The sequence below is a fragment of the Centruroides sculpturatus genome, unplaced genomic scaffold (assembly GCF_000671375.1).
Source record: "Centruroides sculpturatus isolate CEXI.00-Female unplaced genomic scaffold, Cexi_2.0 scaffold449, whole genome shotgun sequence".
Lineage (NCBI taxonomy): Eukaryota > Metazoa > Arthropoda > Arachnida > Scorpiones > Buthidae > Centruroides > Centruroides sculpturatus.
The window spans coordinates 299,662-321,861 of NW_019384714.1; the positions used below are offsets into that span (position 1 = coordinate 299,662).

Genomic DNA, 22,200 nt, shown 5'->3' on the forward strand with positions numbered 1-22,200 from the left:
GTTTTCTTATCATTTTCTAAACATATTATATATATATATTTATATATAATAGATTCACATTATTCTTAGGCATTGAATTTATTCAATATTTTAATTTTATTTATTAAATTAGCTCATTTACTATAAAATTTTTTAAAATGTAATTCCTATTAATAATTCTTGATAATTTAATGTAACGTAATGTAATGTAAAAACCAACAAATGTACTTTCCTAGCAAAATGATTCCAATTTCTTTCGTTTTGTAAGAAACAAATTAATAAATTAAAAAATTTTAAAATGAAAACTCTCTTTCTGTCTTCTTGTTATAATAAATATCTTGTTGTAATAAATTTTTTTCACTAAATAATTTTTTGAAATAATATTGTAGAATAACACTTTTAATGAAACATAATTAACTTAATAACTGAAAGTTTGTTGAAGTTGGTCGTATGAATTTCAGCCAAAATACATAATTTAACGTTAATAACGTCTTTATTGATAACAGTATTTTCACATAGACCTATATAAATGAAAATACTGATATCACTTTATATTAAATATATTAATATTTAAAATCAAAGGGTCATTTTAAATTAAGCTTTATTATAAAACGTAATAGAATTCATTTAAATTTATATTTTAAATTTAAAAATACGTATGTTTCTTAGTGCTCTTGGAGCGTAAAAAAGCAATCATTTGTTTCTAATTAAAAAAAAAAATGTGTATAAATTTTATTCTTTAATAACAAAGGACGATGGAAAAGTACATTCAACTCGCGGAAAATGTTATTTTAACGTAGTTAATGGTAATATCTTTAAAATATACAACGCAACATAAATATATCCGTATATATGTATATATATAGGACAAGGACGATCTAGAGTCAAGACTGGGCTGGGTCCGAGATGCTGCAGACTAGTGGCCCTTGGCCCCGAGGCGTTACGGGCCATAGCAGTGATTTCTGGGATAGCAGACGTCACTACGCGCCAGAAGAGGACACCCAGTCGTGTTTTTTAAGTAAACGACGGAGGAGGAATGAGAATATCGGAGTTTCTCTTCATACTGTATTTATTACCATGGAATGTCTTCGGTTTCTGATATCGTATAGTGGCACCCGGCAAGTTATTACTTAGGAAATGTTACGCTGTCTGCTAGCCAGCTTTTTCGTCATGCTGCTACCGACAGGTATGTTATGTTTTCTTTCTCGGGTATTAACTTTTCTTCTTCTTCCACTCTTGTCTTTTGGCCAAGCGCATCGTTCGCAGTTAAACAATAGCAAATTGTTATAAATATATATGCTAAGAATTCTAAGCACGAAATGGCCACGTTGCCTCGGGTGCATAAATAAGTGCACTTAGGCTTAATTGGTACCTCTGAAGAGGCCTCGGTTCTGTCTGAAGTTGATTTATACATCATAGAAAATTGATCGGGAACGAGAATTTTTTCCAGAACTAAATCACGGTTGTTCAAAAAATCAGATTTTAAACTTTTCCATTCTTTCGCTATATAAAGAGCGCACCTTCATCTAAAGTAAGAAAAACTGGAGCGCACTAAAACGAGTACAGTTTTTTATGATCTTATGATTTATTTTATATCAATTTTACGAATTATTCTTGATTATTAATACGTAAATTTGTATAACATTTCTGTTGTAGATTTCTTGGAAAGTATCTCGCGATCAGAAGCAAACTCCTCATTTTTCCGGTGTTTAGAAATGTTATGCTATATAACTATCAATATAATTAACAATAACAATGATACATTGAATTCAAAATAATTAAGTTATAATCGAAATTCATTTAAAATTAGCTATAAAATTCAGTTTTATGATTTCTCTACTAATTATTTAAAAAAAAAAATAAAAGCGAGAGCAGCATAAATTATTGAATGAGTGCATTTTTTCTTTAATGAGATTTGTGTAGCGGACAATGTAAAATGCAAAATACATCTTATCAATGCTTTCTAAAGTAATAAATTAGATGTCTATGAATGATACTAGCATTATAAATGAAACAATTATCAATAAGTTCAAGGACAGATGAAGAGTTACCTCGAATTAGAAAAAAAAAAGAAAGAAAGGAATTATTCATGATCGCAATAAATATTTAGTAAATGTTAGGGGAATACCCTTAGTAGACGATAAAAGCCTGTTTTAGCTGTTAATTTTTTAATGGGGTTTGATTATTTTTGCTTTTTGAATGTTAATATGCTGAACACCATCCTGTATAGAGAGATGTTAAGAAGTGGTTAAAATTTTTTGTGATTAAGCTTCGCTTTTAAGTAAAACTTTTCTAAGTAAAAGTTTTAAGTTGTTAGTTTCTATTAAAAAAAATTAAATATTTTAAGAACAGTTTCCCTTTAAAACTGATAATATTTCAAATTTTAACTTTAAAACCTTTCATTTCTATTATTACATAAATATTAACTCTTAACGTTTTAAAAAATATATCATCTCTATTGTTATCTAGAGAAATGATTAGTTTTATAAGTAAAAATATTATAATTTCTTAATAATAATTATAAAATTAAAGATAATTTTTAATAATTATTAGACTCTTTAACATTTACTTCATAAAATTTATTTTTGCTTTGATGATTTCAATATATGTCGTACCCGAAATAAAAATCTATATATACTGCCAGAATATAGGTTTTAATGTTTGGATAATTCGACGAATTTCTGGCACGAACGATTAGAAAACCACAATAGAAGGAAATTCTTGAAGGTTGAGTTAAAATTTATAAAAAAAAAGAAAACAAAAAATACGTGTATATATATATATTGAAGCAGCATGATCATTAGCACTGCAGTTATTACTATTGGCTTCGTGATTATGTTCTAACCACTAGTTAAGACTTAACGCCGATTGTCAGTGGCCTCGCATGTCCTCACGTCATAACATTGGTTGGTGGAGCCACACAGCTGCTGTAATTCGAGTGGGATTGAGTTATGTCCTCGGGCATGTTCACCGAACAGACACTGTAATTATAAGTCAGCAAGACTGGTTGGACTCGAGATAGCTGTGCTGAAACTAAAAAAAGAGCAAAATCTAGATCGGTTTGCTAATTCAAAAATCGATATCTGAATAGATCTTGTGTCGTTATGCAACCAAGGAGAATGCAGTCATTTTTCTAATTTAATGAGCTTTATTATTGAAAATATTAATAGACTGAAATGAAAGGGCTGGAGAAATTAATTAAATCGAAATTATATAATAGAGTGATATGCCAAAGTGAGTTTTTCGAAATGCATGAGAGCATCGAGTAGTTGTTCGAAATTAATTTAATTTTTTTTTCTTTCTTAAAGACGCATTTGCAGAATATATATTAACATGTGAATATATCATATAATCTTTATTCTAATATGCATTAATTAGGAAATATAATACCTAAAAACAATATGATTTTAGATACATTTTTGACATTATTATGCATTATTTTTTTGTTGAATTTCTATGCATCTTAATATTCTTCATAATTTTAATATTTATTTCGAGGTATTTATGCCTGTATTTATTATCGGATGCAGAATAATTTTTGCAAATTGCAAACTGACGGTTTCAATGCGTTGCAATCAGAGAGTACTGGCCCTGTAGTTTTTCGTACGCTGACTAGAGGCAAAAATGCACAAGTTGATGATCATAATTAGATGATTACAATGAAAGATAGTTTTGGAATGCCCTCTTCACATAAATAAACGTAATTACATTCGAATCAACGTTATTCTATTGTTTGGGAAAAAGTTGCTATGAATAACTTCTGTTACATGAATAAGTTTATTAAGTATATGGCCCAAAAATTATATATAGGCCTATATATATAATTTTTGGGCCATATACTTAATCTATATATATAAATTTTAAATAATCATTGCAATTTTAATAACAATAGAATGAATGTGATCAAATTTTATTCTTTTCCGGAAAAAAATGGTTCAGAAATTTTATTTTAAGCTTATTGAATCAGAATTGCCACGTATTCGAAACAGGTTTACATTTTAACAATAGATATTTTTATATCAAAGTTAATTATAGTTGACCTCCTTAAAAGAATCAAAAATGAATAGAGTAAAAAACTAACAAAAATGATTAATTTCTTGCTTTGTATAAATTGTAAAATTGACATGAAGGTCACGTTAATTCTACTTCAGAATCTAGTTTGTGAAGATGAATATTGGATTAAGTTATATACTACGTTACTTACTAGTTTTGATATTTATTTTTAAAAAAAAGGCATATAAGTTAAGAACCAGATCAAACTGAAAAACTACATTTTTCTAGTGATCTCAAATGCTAACAGGTTAAAACTTTTGTATACATTAAAGAAACTGCATTGTCTGCCATATTTACAATGCTAAACAGCAGACTAGTCGAGTGCATTTATTTCAGACATATTAAACAATGTGGACAAGTTATACCGCATTGTTTGGGTGTTGTCTTCATTTTTATTACTATAGACATTATAGCAAGCGTAGTGATTGGCTTCCAGATAATAATTAGCACTATAACATATTTTTGTGTATATTATAGAATCATTTTACTTAATTTTTAATATTTCTAATACAGCAATATTAAAATTCATACGTGCATTTAATCTAAGTGACTATCTATATAAGTAAATAAACACAATGATGAATAACGTAAGCAATTATTAACACCTATTATTTATGTAAATAGGCTAGCGTATAAAAATGAAGATAATTATTTACGTTACAATTATATTGTCAGAAAAAATCAGGTATAATTTAAAAGAAAAGATATATTCGATATATAAATGTTAATTATATAAGATGGTGTATAAAGTATTTGGAATGCAGTATACACATAATATATATGTATGTTATGTATTCAAAAATTGTTAATTTGGTGAAATGTATTGAATTAGCATTTACTCATACAGTATAATTAAATATATATTAAAATTGATAATTCAATACTTAGGTATCAAATTATATTTTGTTACCTAAGTACCACTTACTATCATGTTTGATATTGTAACATCTTTAATATTTTTACGTCAATTTAAAATAAAAACACTCAAGATATTTCAATGTATTTTTGTTAAATACTTTTATAATAAATTGCAAACAAAATTTCCCTAAAAATGTCAATCATTACATGATGTATCACATGTTCTCTCTGGGATATAACAATAGGTACGAGTCATATTTGAGTAACAAAATTTTCTTCATAAACTTTTTCATCGGAATATGGAAAAATATAGGGCATGATCAATTTATCGCTAAACAGATTCTTCGAATATAAATGTATCCAATAAGGTAGTAAACCTATATCTAATAAATAAACGCAATTGTAATATGCTGTAATCTCTAAGCAGCTACTTATGATAAAATCTAGAAGTATATAAATATTTAGAATTAAAATAACAATTAAAACATATACAGTACGTTTCTCTTCATTTATTTTAATTACAGAAACACATGTGCTAACGTATAGTTTTAAATCTTAAATTCATAATTATTAATTGGATTCATTACGGATATCAGCGGACAATTCATTTCTTGAGTGTAAATAATTTTTAAGATTTACTTAACTAAAAAAGCACTAAAATTAAACAGAAAGTTAGATTAATCGAGTGTTTTTTATTATATTATTCATGTTTTTTGTTTAATTTTAGTTTTCCTCAGCTATGCAAACCTTAATAGATTTATTCGTTGCAGGAATATTGTTGATAATGATGCGTAACAACGGACGTCTGTCGTACTTATAACGTGTAATTTATATTAAAACAGTATATATTAGAACTGAACATCGAAAAGAGATTAAATTATAAACTAATAATAGGAAATAATTTAACAAATTAATTTTTATTGAAATTTTATTTAGTTTATAACGTATATTTTAGTATTAAAAATTACCATTTTCTATTTTATCACAGGTTATTCTTTCACGAATCAAAATACACCTCCAGTATTCGACTTCAAAAGAGAATGGTTAATTCCAGAAAACGAACCCGTCGGTGAGTATTTTTGCACGATACACACGCTTTTCTAATAATCCACTTGAACTGCAATTAGTTGCAGCTAGGAGATGGAACGTAACTAATACAAAATCGGTACAATCTGTCGAATCGGCCTCTGGCAAAATTAAACTAGATTGAGGCCCGGTGTTGGTCCCAGCCCAGTTTTTTGAGGAAGTGGTCGGGGATTTGGTGCAGAAAACAAGTTAAATATTTTGTGCACAATTTTCGATTTTCTAACTACACAAAACTAATAAAATTCTAATATTTTATATTAATATTTTTTTAAAATTAATTTTAAGCGTTTAAACCAGATAACAAATTACTACTATTTTCATGCATACGTTTATGAAGTTGTAATGTAAGAAAAAAGTTTGAAATCAATTTAAAACGCGTGCACGATAAAATTAACAGTATTCATGTTTGGACAATACAACCTTCGCATTTTAGTAAAGAATCCGTGGTCAATGAACTGGAAAGGGCGTGATTCAGAAATTTGCTGCTCCTTTGTTGAAAGAGAACAAGGTCAAAGCCCTAAGCCAAGCATAGACTCTACTTTTATAATGACCGTGTAAATGGTTGATTTCTTCTAATCTTATCAGTTCACGACGTGTTGTTTCGGTTAAAAACTTCAGACTCTGATGCTGTAAGGAAAAGATGGTAGTTCTACGACGATCCGTGACTTAAGCATCCCAATGTTGTTGATGGCAGGCGTGGAACTAGGGTGTGATGACGCTTAAGTATGCTAGACCGGGATTGCAGCACATTGTCAAATTGACCTTTAAGCGTGTAGTACTGAAAAGGAAGAATTTTTAATGCTGTTTTTTGCTAGTTTTCAATGATTTTTAGTTAAATATTAGCAATTTAAAATTAATTTTTTAAATAATAAAATCGCAAAATTTATTATATTAGTAGATAATTTTTATTTAGATTATTAAAACAAACTTTTTTTTTGTTTGTTTTGTGACTAGTAGATATTCATTCTATTTAGGATTTTCGAGTTTATCTCATCTAATCATCTCGCTAGAAATCTCTGTATTAAAGTTATTTTTTAAATTTTTCTAGGCAGTAGAATAGCTACTGTGGACACTAAAGATGATGACGGGGATCCGATCGAGTACGGCATCGAACCATCTGTTTTTCTGGATGGTTCTAGTTATTTTAAAATCGATAAAAAGAGTGGCGTGGTCATTCTCGATAATCCTCTGAAAGGATTGGTGAGTAATGAAGACTTTGTTTTTTATAAATCCATTTATTTGTTGCTCCAAAATCTGTTTTTAAGATCTTCCTAAATTGTGTTATTCTTTTAAATTTATATTTGTAGCGGTTGACAGTTTTGCAAAGGGGCAAAATTACATACTGTATAGAATCAATCATTATTACTTGTTGCCAGTGATTTGACTCGATTTATGAAGAAGTTAATTATAGAGTAAAAAATTGGGTCAGAAGATAGAAGTAAACTTAAATCAATCCATCCATTTTAAATATACTTAAATATATTACCTATATAAGTTCGAAGAATCACGACTTGAAGCAACCACTCCTGAAGGTCATGCTTTGCATTGTTGCTATGTTTTCCTATTGACTCAGCACTCGACTTGTTTGATTTCGGTGGGCATGTTAGTGTGGGCTGTTTGTTAACAAGCGATACGTTTTGAGGATCAGTAGGGAGCGCATTAAAATTTAGTGGCCAATGAACTGAGCTTACTATATTGATAGTTCAGAATATTCGGAAGTCTAAGAGTGAGTGAACATTTTTATAGTGTGACCTTGAAGAGGTTAATTTTCTCAGTAACTAGACGAAGGATAAGAAAAACACAGTCAAGGTTGCATCAAACACCTTTCATTGTTCCCCAATACCGTCTAGTCAAACTACTAGGCACGCCCTATTTTAGAGGACATTTGGGACAAACTGATGAACCTGATCAAAGTTAATATATATTCGATAACCGACAGTAATATTTATTGGGTTCAGAAAATGAGAAAATTTTAATCATCAGATATATACATACATTTATGAAGAATTATTATATATATTTTAAGCGCAATAATCTTCTAATAGAGTGTATATTGGAATGTAAATATCGATACTTATCTGCACACGCGTTGGTATCACATACAAACTGTTGTTTAGCAGGATTTCGTTCTTAGCCAGTTGACCGTTTGACCCCCGGCGCTAGATTTACATACGAGCTTTTTTTAGTTAGGAGTGGCCTCGTTTTGCTGCATTACAAAATATGAGCGTGCTTTTTCTTTGATGAAAAGATGCGCTCCTATATTTAATTAGAATGCATGCTATGTAATAAACGAAAGTCAAACAACGGGAATTGGTTTTAAATTTTAATAGTATAGATTTAACATATAATATTTTATTCGGAGTGTATGCAATATATAATTAAAGAAAACAGATTATATCAGAAAGAAAAATGAGATAAAAATATGTCTATAAATATGTCTATTTACAAATAATTTTTCCAAAATGGAAAAATTTATAGAAGATTTAGAATAATGAAAAAATTATAACTATTTAGGAGTAAAATCCTTAACATTAGATGATGATAAATACAGTACTAAAACTAATATGGTGATTTTTAACAGCTTTGAAGTGTTAAAAATCACATATAAACCACATAACTTGAAAATCATATTTTAGTAACAAAGTTCTTATTCTGAGAGAACAACTTTTTCTTTTCTAAATATTTTATGAATTGTTACTGATAAAAAAAAATGAACTAAGTAAAAAGGTGATTTTTAATCAAAATTGATTAATAAAAAGAGAACTGCTAAGAATAGATAAATTTCCACATAACATTAATGAAAAGTTTTTAATTTCATCAAAATGTTCCCAATTCTTTACTTACTTCTATTACTTGTACAAAGTATTTTTATGATCCAGCATATAAAATATTAAAATGTTATGGTGTTTTTAAAATTTTGTGTATCTTAAATTCGATCATTTTGTTCTTAATAATAAAATATACAATAAATAAATCAAAAAGATAAAACTTTCTTGTGATCAAAACATATTCTGAATACTGGTATATCATTGATAAAATCAATATTTTATCAATAATATAACTATTCATGTAGGCTTTGATAGACTCTAATCAATTAAAGGTTATTACATATCAGAGGCATTTATCATCATAAAAATTTAGCAGAGTTAAGAACTATCATATTTGCATAATTGAAAATTATAGATAAAATTAGAAGTTTGATGTTTGTCAGATGTTGTATAGGTAATAGAAGGATAAAGTCAGTTAAAGCCATCATTAAGTTTGAACTTAATGATGACTTTAACTGGCATTATATCATTGGCTCTACTAGCCCTATATGTGAATCAAGCATTTAATGTCCCTATTTAAGTTAAGTGGGACAAATTTAGATAACTGGACAGATTCACATTCACTTAACTTGATTTCTTAAGTGATAATTTAGTTTACTTACCCAAAAGAAATACCTTGCTATCAAAATTAAGAAGTCAAATATTACTTTAATAAAGCTTTTTATCATTTTATGTGACATCATCAACAAATAGCACTTAAAAACATCTTAATGAATTACCATTGAAATGTTAAATACTGTAATTGTAGAAATTATTGAAAATTTTGATAATACAGTAGAGTCCCAAAAACTTGGCACTTGATAACCCGGCAGTCTGGATAACTCGGCCACATCCTGGCAGGGCAAAAAACCCCTAGTTTAATTTTCATTATAGACAGCTTTATGCCTCATAAAGTATTTTTCTGAGGTCTGTTTTATCAGATAAATTATTGTACACTGTGTATTCATTAATTTTCATTTTCATGTAGTAAAGGCTCTATGCCTTCATAAAGTATGTACTTTTCTTTTGTTTAAGGATATTTGGGCAGTTTATTCTCTGTTGTATTCTCAAGCAAACAATACAAACAAGTACAGTACAGTATTTTCTGAGGAAACACTCGTACATTCTTTTTTTAACCCCATTCCCGATAACCTGGCATTTTCACAAACTCAATCGGTCCACATTAGGCCAAGTTTTCAGGACTCTACTGTATTTCAAATCAGAGCTAGATCAGTTTTTAAGTGAAAACTATGATTTTCTTTTGGGAAATTTTATAATTTACTATATGTACTCTACCTCATTCTTATAATTTATTTTATCCCTTTTCATTATGAACAAGATATTAGATTTATGGAAAGTACCATACTAAAAGAAGCCTAAGAATTCAGGAATATAAAAGTGATATATTTTAAAATAAAAAGAGGCTACAATACTAACTGAATATGCATCATTAAAATATTAACCAGAAAGAAGCAAAAATATTTTATAATAATATTTTAAGAACTTTGAATAAGAGAAAGAGTAAAAATAGATAAGAAGTTAACAAATGTCAAAAAGAAGAACAAAAAAAATTATATTGTTGGATTTGGATTATAATGAACAATATGAAAATAATCTTGTAGTCTTCATAAAAACATCAATGATTAAAATAATATTAATACATCATAATTTTATGATTTATATAAATGTATGTTAAATCATCATACAGCAACAGTTTAATATTATCTGGGAGAATGTAGTTTGAATTGGTGGATAAATATTAAGCATGTATTAAGAATATTGATTTTAGATTTTATTTGAAAAACCATAAAAATCTATATTAAATTTTATTTTTTTGGTTTATATGTGGTTATAAAACTTATTTGTCTAATTCTTTAATAAGTTTTTTGTGAATTTAAAAATACCAAGTGTCCCAAAAATACTTATTTGAATAATTAATATAGTTCTTTATAAAAGCTTGCTGTTTTTTATTGTCTTTTATTAAAACAGTAGACTTTAAATTATTTTTTTAAATTTAAATAATTATAATACTGCTTCTTTTATTTTAGGCTGGAAGTGATTTTTATTTATTCATCACTGCAAATGATGGACATCAAACTGTAAGTTTAATTTATTTAAGCAGTATAGCTAATATTAAAAAATATAAATGTAAATTTTAATGTTTATATTAAAATTTTTTAATTATTAATTTTTTGATAGGCTAAAATTGAAGTTTATGTCCAAGTATTAGAAAGCAATCAAAGACCCCAAGAGCCAACAATTGAGGTTCCCTTTAGTACCAGCAATCCACCCCAGAGAGGGGGGACGAGGCTACGGCCATTTCCGCCCCATACCTTCATACCCTCCTCATCTGACACCACCAACACCTCCACCTTTGCCCACCATCCTTCCAAGAAAAATTTCCCCTCCTCGAAGTCCTCGAACCCCATATCCACCTCCCCCTCTTCCACCACCATCTTCCCCTCTGACAAGCAGAATGTCCCACCAGTATCAACAAAGGATAGTGGCACAGAAGGTGGCACAAAGACTAGGCAGAGTGCTGATATAACACCAACAGTGCTTTCTATTATTGCCATTATTCTCTTCTTCATTTTAACAATTCTTGTTAACATATAATATTTTATTCGGAGTGTATGCAATATATAATTAAAGAAAACAGATTATATCAGAAAGAAAAATGAGATAAAAATATGTCTATAAATATGTCTATTTACAAATAATTTTTCCAAAATGGAAAAATTTATAGAAGATTTAGAATAATGAAAAAATTATAACTATTTAGGAGTAAAATCCTTAACATTAGATGATGATAAATACAGTACTAAAACTAATATGGTGATTTTTAACAGCTTTGAAGTGTTAAAAATCACATATAAACCACATAACTTGAAAATCATATTTTAGTAACAAAGTTCTTATTCTGAGAGAACAACTTTTTCTTTTCTAAATATTTTATGAATTGTTACTGATAAAAAAAAATGAACTAAGTAAAAAGGTGATTTTTAATCAAAATTGATTAATAAAAAGAGAACTGCTAAGAATAGATAAATTTCCACATAACATTAATGAAAAGTTTTTAATTTCATCAAAATGTTCCCAATTCTTTACTTACTTCTATTACTTGTACAAAGTATTTTTATGATCCAGCATATAAAATATTAAAATGTTATGGTGTTTTTAAAATTTTGTGTATCTTAAATTCGATCATTTTGTTCTTAATAATAAAATATACAATAAATAAATCAAAAAGATAAAACTTTCTTGTGATCAAAACATATTCTGAATACTGGTATATCATTGATAAAATCAATATTTTATCAATAATATAACTATTCATGTAGGCTTTGATAGACTCTAATCAATTAAAGGTTATTACATATCAGAGGCATTTATCATCATAAAAATTTAGCAGAGTTAAGAACTATCATATTTGCATAATTGAAAATTATAGATAAAATTAGAAGTTTGATGTTTGTCAGATGTTGTATAGGTAATAGAAGGATAAAGTCAGTTAAAGCCATCATTAAGTTTGAACTTAATGATGACTTTAACTGGCATTATATCATTGGCTCTACTAGCCCTATATGTGAATCAAGCATTTAATGTCCCTATTTAAGTTAAGTGGGACAAATTTAGATAACTGGACAGATTCACATTCACTTAACTTGATTTCTTAAGTGATAATTTAGTTTACTTACCCAAAAGAAATACCTTGCTATCAAAATTAAGAAGTCAAATATTACTTTAATAAAGCTTTTTATCATTTTATGTGACATCATCAACAAATAGCACTTAAAAACATCTTAATGAATTACCATTGAAATGTTAAATACTGTAATTGTAGAAATTATTGAAAATTTTGATAATACAGTAGAGTCCCAAAAACTTGGCACTTGATAACCCGGCAGTCTGGATAACTCGGCCACATCCTGGCAGGGCAAAAAACCCCTAGTTTAATTTTCATTATAGACAGCTTTATGCCTCATAAAGTATTTTTCTGAGGTCTGTTTTATCAGATAAATTATTGTACACTGTGTATTCATTAATTTTCATTTTCATGTAGTAAAGGCTCTATGCCTTCATAAAGTATGTACTTTTCTTTTGTTTAAGGATATTTGGGCAGTTTATTCTCTGTTGTATTCTCAAGCAAACAATACAAACAAGTACAGTACAGTATTTTCTGAGGAAACACTCGTACATTCTTTTTTTAACCCCATTCCCGATAACCTGGCATTTTCACAAACTCAATCGGTCCACATTAGGCCAAGTTTTCAGGACTCTACTGTATTTCAAATCAGAGCTAGATCAGTTTTTAAGTGAAAACTATGATTTTCTTTTGGGAAATTTTATAATTTACTATATGTACTCTACCTCATTCTTATAATTTATTTTATCCCTTTTCATTATNCAGTGGTGATATTCAGCGGGTTCGCACAGGTTCGGCCGAACCCGTTGTTAACATTTTCAAAGTTTTCCGAACCTTGTTAAACATATGTAACATTTCTCAATGGTTTGATTCTTTTAAAAATATTAAAATATACGTATTATACTCTGTAACACTACTAAACTAGAGCCTTCCGATGCACTATTTGAGCGAAAAAAAAAATTGTTAAGGAAAAATTTTCTGTTACGAACCCTTTGTTAAATATTTTGAATGTTATCCCTGAATGTAATACAAAATCTACACACAAACACAAACTATTACTTATCCAGGTATCATTTTACAAATACACACCTTAGAAAAGAATACACACAAAATGTAGTATGACTGAGCCATAATCACAGACAAAAATCTATCACAACAGATCAGACATCAAATCCATTGACAAACAAAACAAAATCACATACTTCATACAGGGGCCAACCTAGCAATTATGTTGCCCAGAGCAAGATAGTTACTTGTTGCTCCTTTTAAATATAAGCATAGTGTAATTTTAATCAAAATATCTGAGTTCTCAGATCTCACACATTTAATTACTTAATTATTTTCAAAAAGTAAAATAATCGATTATCTGAAATTAAGAATGTTTTATTATTTTTATTTTTTTAGCCAACTTTTCCACTCCTAGCAATCTGCCTCCCTGGGTAGCTGCCCACCTTGTCCACCCTTGTATTGGATTTTGACTTCATAGACATAGCTGTTTCAGCACCCACAACATAAAAAATACATAAACTGAAAAAATTAATAAATACTCAAAATTTGTCCATAAAATCTCATTATGTCTGAAGTCCTTTCTTGCACAGGTGCCATACCATATACATTATGTGAAAGTCTAGAAACATCAACAGCACATACAGTACATCTTCACATAACAGAAAGCAGTCATACTAAAAACTTGTCATTTAATCGGAAATTCTTAAACACAGATACAAACAGTATAATAAGTATAAATATAAAGTAATGTATAAAGTATAATAATACAATACAATAATAATAATAATTTTAGCTATATCATATGCATGATAGTATAAAATGTCAAGAAGATTTTCTATTTATGTCTTCTTTAATGAACTTTTGATATTTAAGTATATCAAAAGTTTTCCATTACTAGAGTGAGAAATGTTAATAAAATAATTATAACCTCAGAGTAATTTTATAATATAAGTTTTTTTTCTTGTATAAAATGTAAACTTGATAATCCTATTCTAGAGTATTATTATTCTAAATTTCTCTGAAATTAGTAAATTAAGTAAATAAATTGTAAATTATAGTAAATGACATAATAAATTTTCTTAATAAATAAATAACTTAGTGCATTGGTTAAAATTTTTAACCAATTTAACAATAATTTTTGTTAAAATATTAAAGAAAGATCCATAAATTTTTATTTAAAAACTTTTAATGTTTCTGATATCAAAAACAATATTTCTTATATATTAATTAGCTATTTTCCGTATATGATATCATGAACCTTAATATTCATATATCTTGTTTTATAAAAACAAAATGAGAAAATATACAAAACAACTACTAATCTTAACACTGCATTGAGTAACAACAATCCACAAAACCTTTTTATAACAGTGTTGTGTCCTATAACAATCTTCACGGAAAACGTTGGTGAAGATTGTTATAGGACACAACACTGTTATAAAAAGGTTTGTGGATTGTTGAGAAAATATAATTTTATGTTTATAATGTTTCATAGAATTTAATAATAAGTTAATTATAATGAATGTCTTATTTAGTTTTCATTGCTCAGTCATCTTGCTATAGCTGTATTATTGTTTTTTGAAACTATTTTCAATAGCAATTATATGAATAATATAACTTCTTGTATTTTGGTAATTTTATGTTTACTAATTATAATAATAATAATAATTTAGGTTCATAAAAAAGTATCAATGAGAAGAGAAAGTTCTGAAATAACTACAACAGATTTTAATTACTTTGGAAATGCATTTTATCATCACAGAATGTTAACACCATTAACTACACCCCATAATTACACTAGAGTAAGTTTAAATAAAGAAATAAACTTCAAAAAATAAATTGATTTTTATTATTCTAATTTAATTTTGATTATTTTAATATTTTTAGACAATGTTAAAAGATCAAAAGTGGGAATATCCAAGACACCATCTTCATTTTCTTGGGATTTTGGGAGAAGGATGTTTTGGACAGGTTTGGAAATGTGATGCCAAGACTAGTAAAACAAGACAAATGCCAGCAATTGTAGCAGTTAAAACAATGAAAAGTAAGATTTAAAACTATTACACTGTACAATGGCATAGCCAGCCAATGGACNAATATTTCTTATATATTAATTAGCTATTTTCCGTATATGATATCATGAACCTTAATATTCATATATCTTGTTTTATAAAAACAAAATGAGAAAATATACAAAACAACTACTAATCTTAACACTGCATTGAGTAACAACAATCCACAAAACCTTTTTATAACAGTGTTGTGTCCTATAACAATCTTCACGGAAAACGTTGGTGAAGATTGTTATAGGACACAACACTGTTATAAAAAGGTTTGTGGATTGTTGAGAAAATATAATTTTATGTTTATAATGTTTCATAGAATTTAATAATAAGTTAATTATAATGAATGTCTTATTTAGTTTTCATTGCTCAGTCATCTTGCTATAGCTGTATTATTGTTTTTTGAAACTATTTTCAATAGCAATTATATGAATAATATAACTTCTTGTATTTTGGTAATTTTATGTTTACTAATTATAATAATAATAATAATTTAGGTTCATAAAAAAGTATCAATGAGAAGAGAAAGTTCTGAAATAACTACAACAGATTTTAATTACTTTGGAAATGCATTTTATCATCACAGAATGTTAACACCATTAACTACACCCCATAATTACACTAGAGTAAGTTTAAATAAAGAAATAAACTTCAAAAAATAAATTGATTTTTATTATTCTAATTTAATTTTGATTATTTTAATATTTTTAGACAATGTTAAAAGATCAAAAGTGGGAATATCCAAGACACCATCTTCATTTTCTTGGGATTTTGGGAGAAGGATGTTTTGGACAGGTTTGGAAATGTGATGCCAAGACTAGTAAAACAAGACAAATGCCAGCAATTGTAGCAGTTAAAACAATGAAAAGTAAGATTTAAAACTATTACACTGTACAATGGCATAGCCAGCCAATGGACCAAGGGGGGCAAGATGATATAAATTGATAGAGGATATGAATTGTATGTAGGTAAAATAAAAACAATTCATAAAGTTTTAAATCATTTACTATATACTGGAGAAAAAATATTGTAATTAAAACATTTTTTTTAAACTTACAATAAACCTAAGCAGATTATTTTAATTAAAACTTAGCATGTAAATAATTTTTTCAAATTTCTAGGGGGCAGCTGCCCCCCCTGCCCCCTGCCCCTCCTTGGCGATGCCCTTGATACTGTATGTTATTTATCAATTACAGAATTACTTTTTGTTAGTATTTTAGACATTTAGTTGGTATTTTCTGGTGGAGAACCATATCAGTTATCTTGTACCATAAATTGCTTTTTGAATTGGAATGTATATTTTACTAAAAAGTTATTTGTAAATGAAACACATTTGTAATCCTCAATAATATTGAAACCTAATAGTTTAAATAGAATTAACAAAATTTGAATGACAAATATTATTATTCATACAGTTTTATGAAGAAAATGAACTCTAATAATAATATTGGCATCATTGATACACAAATATTTTTAAACATGCATGCATGCATTTTTTAAAAAATATTTTATGAAAATTATAATAGTTTATTTTTATAGTATATAAACTATTTATAATGAAGAAATTTCAAGTATTATAAATTTGAAATTAAATTATTGCAATTAAACACATACTTATGTATATCTATATATTTACAAAATATTTATTAAATAATCCACTGGATTTTTTATTGGGCTATATTAAGTTTAATTAATAATCAAATGCTAAGCAATTTGGCTAGAGCTAAGCATTTAAGCCACCATCTCATGATAAATTTAATAACTAGAAATAAATTAATTTTTAACTTAAAATTTCTGGAAGAAAAGATTGGCCAGAGTGGAATTTAAACACTCAACTACTGCTTATTATAGTTGCACTACCTAGACCTCTGTCCAATTTTTGTTCTCAGAGTTTTCTATTAATTAATCAATTCAGATATAACCATACTGGTCACTCACACCACTGACTGGGGACAACTTTAGTATCCATGATTCTCCATGGCTTTCAGCCACTTTTTTTCTACTGCTTTTTTTTTTTTTTACTTCAGCATTGTATAAAAAATCTGGAAAATTGTTTGATATTACAAGTGTACTAGGTTGTTGTATATGTTAACATTGTTTAAAAAATTTAATACATATATTTGTTTAAATATATGTATGAATTTATATATAATATAACGATATATGAAAAAGTTATGCATTAAAAATAATTAATATTTAATATTTTTATTTATTTTGAAATAAATATTTTAAAATGATTTAATTTAATTAAATTGTAAATGAAATTGGAAATTAGAAAAGTATTCTAATCTTATGTAATTGTATTGTAGAAAAATACATGAAAATTCAAATTTTGTGTATTTTTCTACAATACAATTACATAAGATTGGAAAATTAATCTGATTCCATCATTTTAAATAGTTTATTTTTTAGAAAAATATTTTTGTAAGCATACTACTAGATTGTTCCAGAAATTTTCTATTTTTTCTAAGCTTATTTTGTATTTTTAGACCAATTTTATGAAATAATAATAAATTGGAAACAATTAGAATCAAAACATTCTAAGAAAAATTAAGGGAAATTTGTTTAAAATATTCCCCAAATTTATTCTAGATTTATATACAGTATACACAAATGAATTCTTCTGAAAGATATGTTTGTTAACAAATAGTAATTTACCTGATGCATTTTAATAAGTTAAATTTTAGGATTAAAATATGAAAATAGCATATAATGTTAACTCACTCATAAACAAGGTAAAAATTCAACTGTCTTGTTGATGATAATTGTTTTTAATCTTCAGAATAGTAATAGAATTATTTTATAGCAACATTAAAAAGAAAATGCTGAAACATATTTTCATACATCTGAAATGCATTAAATATAAGATCTAATGCAGATGTATAATGGATAAATTAAGTCCTCATTATTATTTAATAATTATTGTATAGTTTTATAAAAAAAAACATTTTACAGTGCTATTCAAAAAACATCTTTAGTAAATGCATTACTACAATTATAAAATCAAATATATGTATTATTAATTAAAATATAATTTGACAAAACTTTGTATTAAAAATTAAAATTTGAAATTATTTTACTTATAAATTCACTATGTAATATAAATAGCCTGCTACAGAAAATTTATTATCAAACACATTAAACATTCTATTGATTCCACATTTAAACTTATCTGATTTATTTTTACTATTTTATATTTTGAGGAAAATTTTTTTATAAAAGAGTGAGAGTTTTCCTTAAAACAAACTTCTGAATAGGAGTGGAATAAACAAGATAAACAATATATTTAAATGATCAATTTACATAACATAAGCAAAGCTATAGGAAAAATTTTTTAAATTATAAAAAAAATTGGAACTTGACTCTAAATAATAATTTTTATTCCTTTATGGTCATATACAAAATTGAATTTTCAGATATTACAGTGTACAAAGTTTTGCAGTTTAGAAATTTCATAAATAAGCCTATTTACAATAAAACATTTATTTGTGTTTTTATTTTCTTTATAGGTACAGGATGAAGGAAAATATTTTCATGAAAAACTTTATATCAAACGTTTTCGTTGAAGTTATTGTATTTCAATTGAAATGTATATTTTTAATCCATATTTTCATATAATCATGATCAAATAATCAATCATATAATCATGACCAAATAATCAATCATATAATCATGACTAAATAATCAATCATATAATCATGATCAAATTTTGGATGAATTACTTTCAATATTTAAAATACTTTCAATTTCAATATTTCACTCAAATAGATAAAGTTTTAGATGTTGTCTTAATTTTTGTTTAGTTACATTTAATAGTTAGATTATAAAAGAAATCAGACAAAAATTAAGATTTATTAAATGTTGAATAAAATTATTATATATACATGTATTTTCAAATATATTTTAAATAGAAACACAGTGACTTTACTTTTTTTTGAGTTTTAAATCATTTACTATATACTGGAGAAAAAATATTGTAATTAAAACATTTTTTTTAAACTTACAATAAACCTAAGCAGATTATTTTAATTAAAACTTAGCATGTAAATAATTTTTTCAAATTTCTAGGGGGCAGCTGCCCCCCCTGCCCCCTGCCCCTCCTTGGCGATGCCCTTGATACTGTATGTTATTTATCAATTACAGAATTACTTTTTGTTAGTATTTTAGACATTTAGTTGGTATTTTCTGGTGGAGAACCATATCAGTTATCTTGTACCATAAATTGCTTTTTGAATTGGAATGTATATTTTACTAAAAAGTTATTTGTAAATGAAACACATTTGTAATCCTCAATAATATTGAAACCTAATAGTTTAAATAGAATTAACAAAATTTGAATGACAAATATTATTATTCATACAGTTTTATGAAGAAAATGAACTCTAATAATAATATTGGCATCATTGATACACAAATATTTTTAAACATGCATGCATGCATTTTTTAAAAAATATTTTATGAAAATTATAATAGTTTATTTTTATAGTATATAAACTATTTATAATGAAGAAATTTCAAGTATTATAAATTTGAAATTAAATTATTGCAATTAAACACATACTTATGTATATCTATATATTTACAAAATATTTATTAAATAATCCACTGGATTTTTTATTGGGCTATATTAAGTTTAATTAATAATCAAATGCTAAGCAATTTGGCTAGAGCTAAGCATTTAAGCCACCATCTCATGATAAATTTAATAACTAGAAATAAATTAATTTTTAACTTAAAATTTCTGGAAGAAAAGATTGGCCAGAGTGGAATTTAAACACTCAACTACTGCTTATTATAGTTGCACTACCTAGACCTCTGTCCAATTTTTGTTCTCAGAGTTTTCTATTAATTAATCAATTCAGATATAACCATACTGGTCACTCACACCACTGACTGGGGACAACTTTAGTATCCATGATTCTCCATGGCTTTCAGCCACTTTTTTTCTACTGCTTTTTTTTTTTTTTACTTCAGCATTGTATAAAAAATCTGGAAAATTGTTTGATATTACAAGTGTACTAGGTTGTTGTATATGTTAACATTGTTTAAAAAATTTAATACATATATTTGTTTAAATATATGTATGAATTTATATATAATATAACGATATATGAAAAAGTTATGCATTAAAAATAATTAATATTTAATATTTTTATTTATTTTGAAATAAATATTTTAAAATGATTTAATTTAATTAAATTGTAAATGAAATTGGAAATTAGAAAAGTATTCTAATCTTATGTAATTGTATTGTAGAAAAATACATGAAAATTCAAATTTTGTGTATTTTTCTACAATACAATTACATAAGATTGGAAAATTAATCTGATTCCATCATTTTAAATAGTTTATTTTTTAGAAAAATATTTTTGTAAGCATACTACTAGATTGTTCCAGAAATTTTCTATTTTTTCTAAGCTTATTTTGTATTTTTAGACCAATTTTATGAAATAATAATAAATTGGAAACAATTAGAATCAAAACATTCTAAGAAAAATTAAGGGAAATTTGTTTAAAATATTCCCCAAATTTATTCTAGATTTATATACAGTATACACAAATGAATTCTTCTGAAAGATATGTTTGTTAACAAATAGTAATTTACCTGATGCATTTTAATAAGTTAAATTTTAGGATTAAAATATGAAAATAGCATATAATGTTAACTCACTCATAAACAAGGTAAAAATTCAACTGTCTTGTTGATGATAATTGTTTTTAATCTTCAGAATAGTAATAGAATTATTTTATAGCAACATTAAAAAGAAAATGCTGAAACATATTTTCATACATCTGAAATGCATTAAATATAAGATCTAATGCAGATGTATAATGGATAAATTAAGTCCTCATTATTATTTAATAATTATTGTATAGTTTTATAAAAAAAAACATTTTACAGTGCTATTCAAAAAACATCTTTAGTAAATGCATTACTACAATTATAAAATCAAATATATGTATTATTAATTAAAATATAATTTGACAAAACTTTGTATTAAAAATTAAAATTTGAAATTATTTTACTTATAAATTCACTATGTAATATAAATAGCCTGCTACAGAAAATTTATTATCAAACACATTAAACATTCTATTGATTCCACATTTAAACTTATCTGATTTATTTTTACTATTTTATATTTTGAGGAAAATTTTTTTATAAAAGAGTGAGAGTTTTCCTTAAAACAAACTTCTGAATAGGAGTGGAATAAACAAGATAAACAATATATTTAAATGATCAATTTACATAACATAAGCAAAGCTATAGGAAAAATTTTTTAAATTATAAAAAAAATTGGAACTTGACTCTAAATAATAATTTTTATTCCTTTATGGTCATATACAAAATTGAATTTTCAGATATTACAGTGTACAAAGTTTTGCAGTTTAGAAATTTCATAAATAAGCCTATTTACAATAAAACATTTATTTGTGTTTTTATTTTCTTTATAGGTACAGGATGAAGGAAAATATTTTCATGAAAAACTTTATATCAAACGTTTTCGTTGAAGTTATTGTATTTCAATTGAAATGTATATTTTTAATCCATATTTTCATATAATCATGATCAAATAATCAATCATATAATCATGACCAAATAATCAATCATATAATCATGACTAAATAATCAATCATATAATCATGATCAAATTTTGGATGAATTACTTTCAATATTTAAAATACTTTCAATTTCAAT

At 26.1% G+C, this 22,200-nt stretch overlaps 1 protein-coding gene across 1 annotated transcript in view; it reads left to right on the forward strand.

Annotated features, from left to right (window-relative positions):
- LOC111627893 (tyrosine kinase receptor Cad96Ca-like) overlaps nucleotides 1-22,200 on the forward strand; it is a 36,123-nt gene that overhangs the window by 2,867 nt on the left and 11,056 nt on the right. Inside the window, exons 2-10 of the mRNA XM_023371574.1 lie at nucleotides 846-1,165; nucleotides 5,879-5,959; nucleotides 7,025-7,176; nucleotides 10,832-10,882; nucleotides 10,983-11,387; nucleotides 15,111-15,239; nucleotides 15,325-15,408; nucleotides 15,998-16,126; nucleotides 16,212-16,368. Of these exons, the coding sequence (XP_023227342.1) occupies nucleotides 1,117-1,165; nucleotides 5,879-5,959; nucleotides 7,025-7,176; nucleotides 10,832-10,882; nucleotides 10,983-11,387; nucleotides 15,111-15,239; nucleotides 15,325-15,408; nucleotides 15,998-16,126; nucleotides 16,212-16,368 (1,237 nt within the window). The 5' untranslated portion in view covers nucleotides 846-1,116. The remainder of the gene's footprint in view (nucleotides 1-845; nucleotides 1,166-5,878; nucleotides 5,960-7,024; nucleotides 7,177-10,831; nucleotides 10,883-10,982; nucleotides 11,388-15,110; nucleotides 15,240-15,324; nucleotides 15,409-15,997; nucleotides 16,127-16,211; nucleotides 16,369-22,200) is intronic.